Source organism: Balaenoptera borealis, assembly GCF_965194805.1.
Source record: "Balaenoptera borealis genome assembly, chromosome: 7".
Classification (NCBI taxonomy): Eukaryota; Metazoa; Chordata; class Mammalia; order Artiodactyla; family Balaenopteridae; genus Balaenoptera; species Balaenoptera borealis.
The window spans coordinates 125,055,714-125,067,859 of NC_138864.1; the positions used below are offsets into that span (position 1 = coordinate 125,055,714).

A 12,146-nucleotide genomic window follows, 5' to 3' on the forward strand; every position below is an offset into this window, starting at 1 on the left:
AATCCGCAGTGATTTCACGTGGGCTCTAGGAGAACTTCCTTCAACTGTAGCTAGTCTTTTCTAGCTCATAGCAGCTGGTACTGCTGATGGAGTCCCTCAGCTTGGGACAGCAGGGGTCAGGGGCCCAGACAGCTGCCCCCACTGAGTTACACGAGAGGCATGTCCAGAGCTGACCTGCTCCTGTCCACCTTTCTCAGCGTCCTGGTCCCGCTCGACTACAAGCCAACGACACGACCACCTTCTGAAGGACCCAAACCCTCCACTTCATGTCAGCGATGACCGCTGCCAGAACGGCCTTATTTACTCCTAGGTCTGCCACACAGAGCTCCTCTGGGTCCCGGATGTGGGGAGGGGTTTGCAGACATCTGAGCTGAGATGCTGCGCCTGCCCTACAAGCAAAGCTGTGCGGCCTGCAGTCTGCCTCTGGGCAGGGCCCTGGCGCTCTTTTTAAAGACAAGGAAAGAGATCCCTCCTTCTGACGAGGCTACAATGAACCTGCTTCTGTTGTTCCCCAGCCTCTTGATCCAGATTCCTAGGACTTAGGAGTTTAAACCTCTGAGGCACCTGTATCCATCTCACCAGAGACGACTTCATATTAACCTCCAAGTATTGAGTGACTGTTAGGTACCAGGCTGTGTGCTCGGTGATGGATTTCTTCCTCTCACTGCAGACCTGCAAGGAATATGGTACGTCTGCCTTCTCACAGATGAGGAAACTGAGACTCGAGTGGTGTGATAACCTGCCTGGGAATTATTACAGAGTTAAGAGCACGATTGTTAATAATAAAGTCAAATTGCCTATGCTTTTTCATGCTTTTTCTATTAAAAAGAAAAGAGTTTCTATTAAACTCATGCTTTTTCTATTAAAATTTTAATAGTGATTTATTAAAATAGAGGTATTTCACTAGAAACACAGAAGGATGTTTGCAGTTGATTTCAATGCTGAATCTCTTTTTGTTCACGTTTTGTTCACATTTTATGCACGTTCGTCTGATAAAATTTTCTTTTAAGGTTAGAACGTCCGTGGAATAGCGTAGTTTTTAGGAATCAATCAAAATTGTGAGAAATTGGTTTAATTTCTGTACTTATAGTTTACAATTGTCAATGTTGACTTTTTTTCCAGATGATCTGAAAGAGAAACTAGACTATCACCTGGAAATTTTTCGGGGAAAGATTAAATTAATACGAAACAAAAAGAGAGAGGGACTGATTCGAGCAAGGCTGATTGGAGCTTCACGTGCTTCAGGTATGAACATGTCGTCGGGAACATGACCCTGTGTCTGCGTCACAGAGATCTTTCTGTCTGTATGGAAGTCATCCTCATGGAGACCCTCCATGTCTCCACTGGCGTAAGCAGAAGAGTGGAAATATATTTCAGCCATATGAGTCTTTCATCTTCTTTTGACTCTGAAAAGATCCTGCTTCAAAATGTTAATTTGTTATTTCAAATAGAGGATATTCTTTTGCAGGGGTCATAACGTCAGCCTCCTGTTGCAGGATGAGTTCCCCCAGGTACAAACTCTGGGATGGAGTTTTAAATACATGCAGGGAGCCCACTGGGGTGCTCTTGGGAACCACGTAAGGGGAGCGGAAAGCAAGACTTCATGGGGAGAGTGGGGCTGTGAAGCAGCTGCCGGCCCACGGGGAACTCTGAAGCTAGGAGGGTGTCAGTTCAGGGCCTCTGGCAAGCAGAGGCCAAGACGAAATGGGAGGTGTGTTTACGGAGAAATGTCTGTGAAGGATAAAGGGGAGAGGGAAAAGCGTGGACCAGAAGCTTCTGGCCTGACACCTGTGGAAAGAGGCAGGGAAGGAAGGGAAGGTTGCAAGCCCTTCAGTCTGCTGCGGGCTCCCAGAAAGGCTCCCAGGGGCTGGTGGGGAGCCCGAGAGCAAAGACCGCCCATTGGAGGAGTCCTGCATGGGCGCCCCAGTGGCCCAGCTCTTGTTCATCCCCCGCCTGCCCCCCCCCCAGTGTGCTTAGTGATTGGCTGGGAGCCACCTGGGAGGGCATGGCCTTGGTGTGTATACTGCAGAAGATCCCAAAGCTTTGGAAGCTGTCAGACCCCCTCCTCATGGCAGGTTCTCTTGAAGGGAGATCTGAGCGGCACACTCAGGGGCAGTGCAGAGAGGTCCCACCTGGCCCAGGTGAGGGGACCAGACAGGGATGAGGACACCCTCTGCCCCCCAGGGAGGGGGCCATCACTTTGGACCAGGCAGCCACATCCTCGCCAAGGGCGGTTCCTGGGGAACGGACTGAGTCCCGCGGGGAATCCGAGCATTCTGGCTTTCAAGCTTCCTGGAAACCCGAATGATCAGAGGGTTGTTTGCAGAATATTAAACTAGGACAAAAGGCGATGGGTAATGTTTAAGGGTCTTTCATCAGGCCATGTGGCAATCTGAGGAAATGCCTCTGTTCTTTAGCAAGGCTATTTCCTTATTGAGTAGAAGGCCAAATAAAAGCAAAACCTGGGCTTCCCCGGTGGCGCAGTGGTTGAGAATCCGCCTGCCAATGCAGGGGACACGGGTTCGATCCCTGGTCCGGGAAGATCCCACATGCCGTGGAGCAACTAAGCTCGTGTGCCACAACTACTGAGCCTGTGCTCTAGAGCCCGTGAGCCACAACTACTGAGCCTGCGTGCCGCAACTACTGAAGCCCACGCGCCTAGAGCCCGTGCTCCACAACAAGAGAAGCCACTGCAATGAGAAGCCCAGACACCTCAACGAAGAGTAGACCCCGCTCGCCGCAACTAGAGAAAGCCCTCGTGCAGCAACAAAGACACAATGCAGGCAAAAAAAAAAAATCAGATTTATCAATATTTTTCTTTATGATTTTTGTGTCGTGTTTAAGAGATTCTTCCTTACTCCATGATCATGACGATATTCTACATTTTTTAAAATTTTGCTTTTTTACGTTATATTATTAACCTACCTAGAATTGATTGTTCTGGGAATGGTGTAAGGTAAGAATCTAATGTCATTTATCCTTTATGGCTAACCAGTTATCTCCATGCCATTCATTAAATAGTGCAGTCTTTCTTCATAGATTACAGTGCTACTTCTATCACTTACATCTGTATATTCCTGCATTTGATTCTGGCTTCTCTCTTCTCTCTATTATTGTATCTGTGTATTTCTAAGGCTAATCACACCCTCTCTTGATTAGGATAGCTTGATAAGATGTTTTTATAACTTGTAGGTCAAATATTTCCATGTCATTCTGCAAAATCGTCTTAACTTAGGATCATCCCATTAAGTTCCACAAAAAATCTATTGAGATTTTCACTGGAATTGCGTGGAGTTTACAGATTAAAATGGGAGAGAATTTACATCTTTTTAATGATGTCTTCCCATTCATGGACATTTATTCAGATCTACTTTTATATTCTTTCAATAATGTTTTGTCATTTTCTCCATAGATACCATGTGCAAAGATTTATTCCTGTTTATCTTGGTTTCTTGTGTTTTTTAAATTGTGATTTGGGATCTTCCTGTTGCATTTTCTAATTACTGGTATATAGGAATGAGATACTTAAAAAAATTTTTTTTTTAATATTTGGCTGCATTGGGTCTTCGTTGCTGCACGCAGGCTTTCTCTAGCTGCAGCGAGCGGGGGCTACTCTTCATTGCGGTGCGCGGGCTTCTGATTGCAGTGGTTGCTCTTGTTGCGGAGCACAGGCTCTAGGCGGGTGGGCTTCAATAGTTGTGGCTCGCGGGCTCTAGAGCGCAGGCTCAGTAGTTGTGGCACACGGGCTTTGTTGCTCCTCGGCACGTGGGATCTTCCTGGACCAGGGCTCAAACCCGTGTCCCCTGCATTGGCAGGTGGATTCTTAACGACTGCACCACCAGGGAAGTCCCTCTCTTGCATTTTCTGTCAACTGAAAATAGACAATTTTCCCTCTTCCTCTCTAACATTGAATTGGAGTGGCGATAGTAGGTCATCCTTTCCTTATTCCTAACTTTAATAGGAACAATTCTAAATTTTCACTTAAATATTGTATTTACCAATATTAGTTTCCTGGGGCTGCCATAACAAAGTACCACAAACCAGCTGGTTTAAAATAACAGAAGTTTACTGCCTCACAATTCTGGAGGCCAGAAGTCCAAAATCAAGGTGTCAGCAGGGCCACGGTCTCTCTCAAAGCTGTAGGGGCGGGTCCTTCCGTGTTTCTCGCAGCTTCTGCTGGTGGCCGTCAATCACTGGCTTGCAGCAGCTTCCCTTCGGTCCCTGTCTCTGTGGTCACATGGCCTTCTCCCCGTGGGACTAAGGACACCAGTCATATTGGATTAAGCACCCACCCTACTCTAGTAGTACCTCATCTTAACTAATGACATCTGCAACACCCTATTTCTAAATAAAGTCACATTCTGAGATATTAGGGGTTCAGACTTGAATATGTCTTTTGGGGAGGACATAATTCAACCCGTAACACTGCCATAGAGTTGTGTTTTTTTTAAGGAGAAGAAGTCTTATTAATTTTTTAGTTGAGAAATTTTCAAACCCACAGAGCACTTCTATACCCTCATCTAGATTCACTAGATGTTAATATCTTACAACACCCACTCCATTCATACATAATCTCACTTCCTCTCCATCCCTTCCCCCGCCACACACACACATCATCTACGTTGAAAATTAAGAGAGGCTTAGAATTTTCTTTTTTTTTTTTTTTTGGTACTGTTTTCTTACATTGATACTTTGCTTTATTAGACTCATAGAATGAAATGTATGGTTTTTCCTCTTTTTCTTTTTTCTGAATATCTACATAAGGCAGATTATGTAGATATTTGGAAAATTACATAAAACTGGCCTATAAACTATCCAGGCACTGGTATCATTTTTGGTTTCCTCTATAATCCAGGTATTTTTTTAAGTGAATTTTAAAGTTTCCAAACATAAGGGATTTTTTAAAAAACATTTATTTTATATTTGTTTATTTGGCTGCATCAGGTCTTAGTTGCGGCACGCAGGATCTTCGTTGTGCATGTGGGGTTTTTAGTTGCGGCACGTGGGATCTCTTTTAGTTGCAGCATGTGGGATCTAGTTCCCTGACCAGGGGTCAAACCCGGGCCCCCTGCATTGGGAGCGCAGAGTCTTAGCCACTGGACCACCAGGGAAGTCCCCAAACATAAGGGATTTTTCTAAATTGTCTTTTAATTGCTGATTACTAGCTTAAGTGTATCATGTTTAGAATTTCTGGTCTGTTGTTTTGTTGCGATCTCCTTTGTGTCTTAAAGCTGGGTCAGAGTTTCAAAACATCTATGTGTATTTGAAAAGAATAAATTTTCTCTTTTTGGCTGTAGGTTTTATATATATCTAATTTTGTTGGTCAAATACACTGTATTCTTATTCATCTAATTTGACTTGACATAAATAGTAATTTTGTCAGTGCTTGCTATATCTATCAGTCAGTCTATATTTGCTGCCCCCCGCCCCCTGCCCTGTGATGTAGGCTGCCTAGGCTAGGCTTTGCTCCAGGATTAGAAACTGTGCCATCCTGGGGTGTGGGCAGGTGAGGCAAGAGCTTGTGACCCGTCATTAACTATTCATGTAGGCACTCCTCCAATCAAGGATTTATCTAGCACCTCCTATGTGCTGTCCGTGAACATTTATTCTTTTTTAAAAAATTTTTATCAACTCTATTGAGATAACAATTTACATAAAATAAAGTGTACGCATTGAACATGGGTAATCGGTTTTCATACAATGCTAACGTGTACTTGCAGGTTTAGAGTTGTGTTAGCTTCCCGAGGAGCTGATATTCGCATTCTCATGACATCACTCTATCTCTTCTAGAGGCTTCAGATTCGTTCCCCGCTATTGCTCTGACCTCATCGCTTACTCACCTCCCCTTCACTCTACCCCAGCGGCACTGACCTTCTTGCTGCTCCTCAAACTTACCCACTATACTTCTATCTCAGAGGCTTTGCGTGTGATTTCCCCCCCTGGAATGTTGTTCTTCCAGACACCTGCATGACCTGTTACTTCACTTTGTTCAGTTCTCTGTAAACACATGTCGCCTTATCAGAGAGGCCTTTCGAAATCACCCTGTACAAAACAGCAAGCCCCTATTCCTCTCTGTCATCCTTCCTCTGATGGATTTTTTTTTTTTGTAATATTTATGGCTACCTGTCTACTCAACTGTGTGGGTGCTACTGCCCACGTGATGACTGAAGTTGCCCTTAAATTGCAGTAGCTGAGACTTCCCTGGCGGTCCAGTGGTTAAGACGACTCCACGCTTCCACTGCAAGGGGCACGGGTTCGATCCCTGGTCGGGGAACTAATATCCCACAAGCCACAGGGTGGCATAAACAAATAAATAAGTAAATAAATAAATTGCAGTAGCTGAGACAGCTGTGACGAGCCGTGTGCTGTGCCCTCGGGCAGGAAGGAAAATGACAGCAACTGGGGGCATAATTCCATCAGGGAGAATTAGAAGGTGAGGGTTTTGCAAAGTGGAGACAAGGTGAGAAAGAGAAGCTATAATCAGATGGCCTGAATCTAAAGGAAAGGGGACTTTTTTTTTTTGCGTGGGAGCAGAAATATTATGGTTCAGAGGCAGCCATAAGTAGCTGGGAAATGCCGATGTTGTCCTGGACCCAAGGATCCATGCAGTCGGGGAGGAAAAGGAGGAACTTTCTATCAGTAATGTTGCTGGGGAAATAGCATCTTCTAGGGAGAGTTCGGGCTTACATAAGGCAAGAAGGTCTGTAGGAGAATTTTGTGGGAAAAAAAATTAGTGTAGGGAAATTTACTTTAAATAAGAAAACTGTGGAAAGGGTAAAAGGGTAGTCCACAGTGGAAGAAGAAGTTTGGGGGAATAAATACAGGGCAATCTGGGGGTGAGAATGGAGTATCTTCTGCTGAATTGGCCTAGATGGTCAGCAAGCGGCCAAGATGGCAGAGATGAGGTGTAGATTCAACTGCCGTCCTAAAAGCAAAAGGTTAACAAAATCTATCACGCTGTTGAGAGCTTGCATTGTTGCTTGCCATTCACACAGAATGAGAGACGATTTTGTTGCCTAATATGGTAGACAGAATAATGCCCTTCCCCAAAGAAGGCGTCCTAATCCCCCAAACCTGTTCATATGTTACCTTATGTGATTAACGTTAAGGGCCTTGGGATGGGGAATGAGCCTGGATGATCCAGGTGGGCTCACTCTAATCACATGAGCCCTTAAGACTGGAAGACCCTCCAGGCTGTGGGCAGAGGGTCAGAGAGATGTGCGTGATGACTTCATCCACTGTAGTTGACTTTGAAGACGGATGAAAGGGACCAAGGAATGTGCGTAGTTTCTAGAAGCTGGAAAAGGCTTCTCCCCTAGAGCCTCCGGAAAGGAGGCCAACCCCTTGATTTTTTAGCCCAGGAAGACCTGTGTTGGACATCTGACCTACAGGACTGTAAGAGAATATATTTTTGTTGTTTTATGCCACTAAGTTTATGTAAAGAACACTAATATATCTAGAAAGAGACCTCTCTGTAGGTGCTTGACCTTGAGCTGGAGGGTGGTAATTAGCTGACTTCCTGACAGTTCAGCTGCTTCTGGAATTGCAGCTGCTCAGGCTGACCGGGAAGTTTTGCAGGTGGGAGCAGAGGGGCCAGATGGTTTTGGGTAGAGGGGCCCTTGAGCAGCTTCTCCAAAGGCGGCCTGTGCAGAGGGCAGTGTCTGACTCTCCGCCACAAACATCCAAGGGAGGTGACACAGGGCAATACAAAGAGCATTGGTTTTCAAACCAGAGCCATGGTTTCAAGCTTGGTAGGTGCCAGTTACCAGCTACGGGATCTTGGGCAAGCCACTTCTCGAGCCTCAGCTTCCCAATCCATGATATGGGAACAAAGATATCTAACTAATGTAGTTGTTGGAGTGATTGAATGAGGTAATTATGAACACTTTTTTTAAGCATTAAGTATTAAACAAATGCTTATTAGAAAGTGATTAGTATAAATAATTAAAATATAAATATTTAATTTACGTGCTTCAAAATGGTAAAATACATAAAATAAAACTAGGAGAAATACAGAGCAAAAGTAATGAAAATATAGACCATTCACAGTGGAAAGTCTCTTGGAGATTTTAGAACTCACCAGCCTTATTTCCCAGTTAGAGAAGCTAATCTCCCTAGTAGATCAGAGACTTGTCCCAGGTCACATAATTCAGGACTCAAGCCCACAAATTCTGGTTTCCATTGCAGTAAACAGTATCATCACACTACCAGGTCATGGAAACGTAGCAAGCAAGCAAACAAAAATGAGAAATTCAAATAGCATAGTCAATTACTTTTTACAAAATCCAAATGGCTATGTTTAACAGATTTATAGTGTGAATGAAATGGAAATGTGTGGATATTGTACAAAAATTTATCAAACACTTAAGCACAAAGAGATTCTCTGTAAATTCCCCCAAACTAGATTTTGCACACCACATTCTTAAACATCAATACAAAAAATGAAAAAAGAGAGCACTAACGTAATATGTAGGTTAATAAAAATGAAAATATGTAAGACCTTAAAAATGATTGCTGTAGAGACCAAATTGAGAATATTCAAAATAAATATAATGAGTTATGTTTAAATGTAAAAATGTAGAAACTAAAGAAAAGCAGAAAATAAAATGAAATAAGAGGAGAAAAAGACTGAAAATATTGAGCGAGATTGATACAGCATTTGTTGTTTTTTAAAAATAGGGTAACAAACCTTGCAAACCACAATCCCTAGAGAAATTGTGCAAATAGATTGCTACAGGAAAGCAGAAAGGAAGCTTCCACTCAGGGAAAGATGAAGAATATATCTCCCAACTTTTAACTTCAGTGAGTAATTCAGTTTTGAACATTCCACAAATATTTTTTGGAAGGAAGTATGGGAAAGATCCTTTATCAGGCAGATTGAACCTCATGCCCTTCAGTTATTTCAGATCCTAAGGAAAAGTTGGTTTAATCTGGGAAGACAGGGTTTTAGATAAGATACAGATGATTATATGTAGGTTCTCTCTGTAAACAATAAATAGAACAATCCTTTCTATAACTCCCGAGGCCAACAGAAGTCAAACAACTGCTCCACTTCCTGGCAATAAACTTAAATAAATATTTTGACATTCCCACAAAATGTGAGTGTGGGAAGCAGCCAGGAGGGACCCCAGTACCCCTTTGCTCTCATTAAAGCATGTAAGTTTCTCCCAGAAAATGCCTTATGATGAGTGAAAAATAGTAAGTTTCATTGAAATGTAGGGGCTAGATAGCTTGTTCCCACATGCTTTGCAATTTAAATTAGTACTCAGAAAAACTCAATATTACTTTACATGTAGTATAATTTTTAATTATTTTGCAATTTATAATACTATATTTGTGGTCTTCCTGGGTCATTCAAATTGCCAAAGTTGAAAATATTTAAATCTTTAAATGCCAAGTGTATGTAGGCTATATATGATAAAGAGGACACCGCAAGTTAGCATGGGAGAAAGGCGTTTTTTTGGGTTTTGTTGTGGTTATTTTTTAATGGCCCTCAAACAATTAGTTATTTGAGAAAAATTTTCATCTTCATTTTATACCAGACACCAAATAAATTCTAGCCGGATTAATAATTTTATTTTTAAAAGTCAAACCATTAAGTTGTTGTAAGAGAAATTTTTAAACAGAAAAAGAAAACAGATTAATACTTACCCGTTCTACAAAGAAGAAATTTCAAAGCTTAAAACCAATGGACTTAAAAGTTCTCATTACAAGAAAAAAAATTTTTTTTGTAACTATGTATAGTGACAGATTTTCACTAGACTTACTGTGGTGATCATTTTGAAATATATATACAAGTATCAAATTATTACATTGTACACCTGAAATTAATATGTCAATTATACCTGTAAAAAAAAAAAGGAAAAAACAGCTTACTACAAAAAATGAAAAACTGTAAAAAATGATAAAATTAAAAAACAATAGGCTGGGGAAATAGTATAACTAAGATAGATAAAAAGTTAATATTCTTACTATGTAAAATGTACATACAAAACCATTTAAAAAAAAAAAAAACACCATGACTCCCATACCTAAACGGTCAAAAGATATAAACATTTCATTTGCAAATGGCTGATCACCTGAAAAAAATTTCAACCTCACCAGTAAATTTTTAAAAATTACCCATATATTATTTGTTTATTGAGGTGAGATATATACTTAACATAAGATTGAAATGAACGATTCAGGGATGTTTAGCATAGTCACAATGTTGTACAACCACCACCCCATGCAGTTCCATAATATTTTCATCACCCCAGAAGAAAACCCCACACCCATTAAGCAGTTTCCTCCCATTTCCCCATCTCCCAGCCCCTGGCAACCAACAATCTGCATCCTGTCTCTGGGTTTACTTTTCTGGATATTTCATATTAATGGACTCGTACCTTTTATGTCTGGCTCTTTCGCTAGCATAATGTTTTTGAGATTCATCTACATGTGTCAGCACTTCATTTTTTATGTCTGGATAATATTCCATTGTATGCATTTATACAGTTGGTTTCTCCATTCATCTGTTGGTAGACATTTGGGCTGTTTCCTTCTTTGGGCTATTGTAAGGAGTACTGCTGTGGACATGCGTATACATGTATACATTTGAATTCTTTTTATTTTTTAATTTTATTTATTTATTTTTTGGCTGCATTGGGTCTTTGTTGCTGCGTGTGGGCTTTCTCTAGTTGCTGCGAGCGGGAGCTACTTTTTTTTTTTTAACGTTTTTATTGGAGTATAATTGCTTTACAATGGCGTGTTAGTTTCTGCTTTATAACAAAGTGAATCAGTTATACATATACATATGTTCCCATATCTCTTCCCTCTTGCGTCTCCCTCCCTCCCACCCTTCCTATCCCACCCCTCTAGGTGGTCACAAAGCACAGAGCTGATCTCCCTGTGCTATGCGGTTGCTTCCCACTAGCTATCAATTTTACGTTTGGTAGTGTATATATGTCCATGCCACTCTCTCACTTTATCACATCTTACCCTTCCCCCTCCCCATATCCTCAAGTCCATTCTCTAGTAGGTCTGTGTCTTTATTCCCGTCTTGCCACTAGGTTCTTCATGACCTTTTTTTTCCCCTTAGATTCCATATATATGTGTTAGCATACTGTATTTGTTTTTCTCTTTCTGACTTACTTCACTCTGTATGACAGACTATAACTCCATCCACCTCACTACAAATAACTCCATTTCGTTTCTTTTTATGGCTGAGTAATATTCCATTGTATATATGTGCCACATCTTTATCCATTCATCCGATGATGGACATTAGGTTGCTTCCATGTCCTGGCTATTGTAAATAGAGCTGCAATGAACATTTTGGTACATGACTCTTTTTGAATTATGGTTTTCTCAGGGTATATGCCCAGTAGTGGGATTGCTGGGTCGTATGGTAGTTCTATTTTTAGTTTTTTAAGGAACCTCCATACTGTTCTCCACAGTGGCTGTATCAATTTACATTCCCACCAACAGTGCAAGAGTGTTCCCTTTTCTCCACACCCTCTCCAACATTTATTGTTTCTAGATTTTTTTATGATGGCCATTCTGACCGGTGTGAGATGGTATCTCATTGTAGTTTTGATTTGCATTTCTCTAATGATTAATGATGTTGAGCATTCTTTCATGTGTTTGTTGGCAATCTGTATATCTTCTTCGGAGAAATGTCTATTTAGGTCTTCTGCCCATTTTTGGATTGGGTTGTTTGTTTTTTTGTTATTGAGCTGCATGAGCTGCTTGTAAATTTTGGAGATTAATCCTTTGTCAGTTGCTTCATTTGCAAATATTTTCTCCCATTCTGAGGGTTGTCTTTTCATCTTGTTTATGGTTTCCTTTGCTGTGCAAAAGCTTTTAAGTTTCATTAGGTCCCATTTGTTTATTTTTGTTTTTATTTCCGTTTCTCTAGGAGGTGCGTCAAAAAGGATCTTGCTGTGATTTATGTCATAGTGTTCTGCCTATGTTTTCCTCTAAGAGTTTGATAGTGTCTGGCCTTACATTTAGGTCTTTAATCCATTTTGAGTTTATTTTTGTGTATGGTGTTAGGAAGTGTTCTAATTTCATTCTTTCACATGTAGCTGTTCAATTTTCCCAGCACCACTTATTGAAGAGGCTGTCTTTTCTCCATTGTATATTCTTGCCTCCTTTATCAAAGATAA

General features: G+C 41.3%; 1 protein-coding gene across 1 annotated transcript in view; it reads left to right on the forward strand.

The window, feature by feature from the left end:
- GALNTL5 (polypeptide N-acetylgalactosaminyltransferase like 5) overlaps window positions 1-12,146 on the forward strand; it is a 110,851-nt gene that overhangs the window by 55,872 nt on the left and 42,833 nt on the right. Inside the window, exon 5 of the mRNA XM_082398980.1 lies at window positions 1,123-1,245. Coding sequence (XP_082255106.1) covers window positions 1,123-1,245 — 123 coding nt within the window. The remainder of the gene's footprint in view (window positions 1-1,122; window positions 1,246-12,146) is intronic.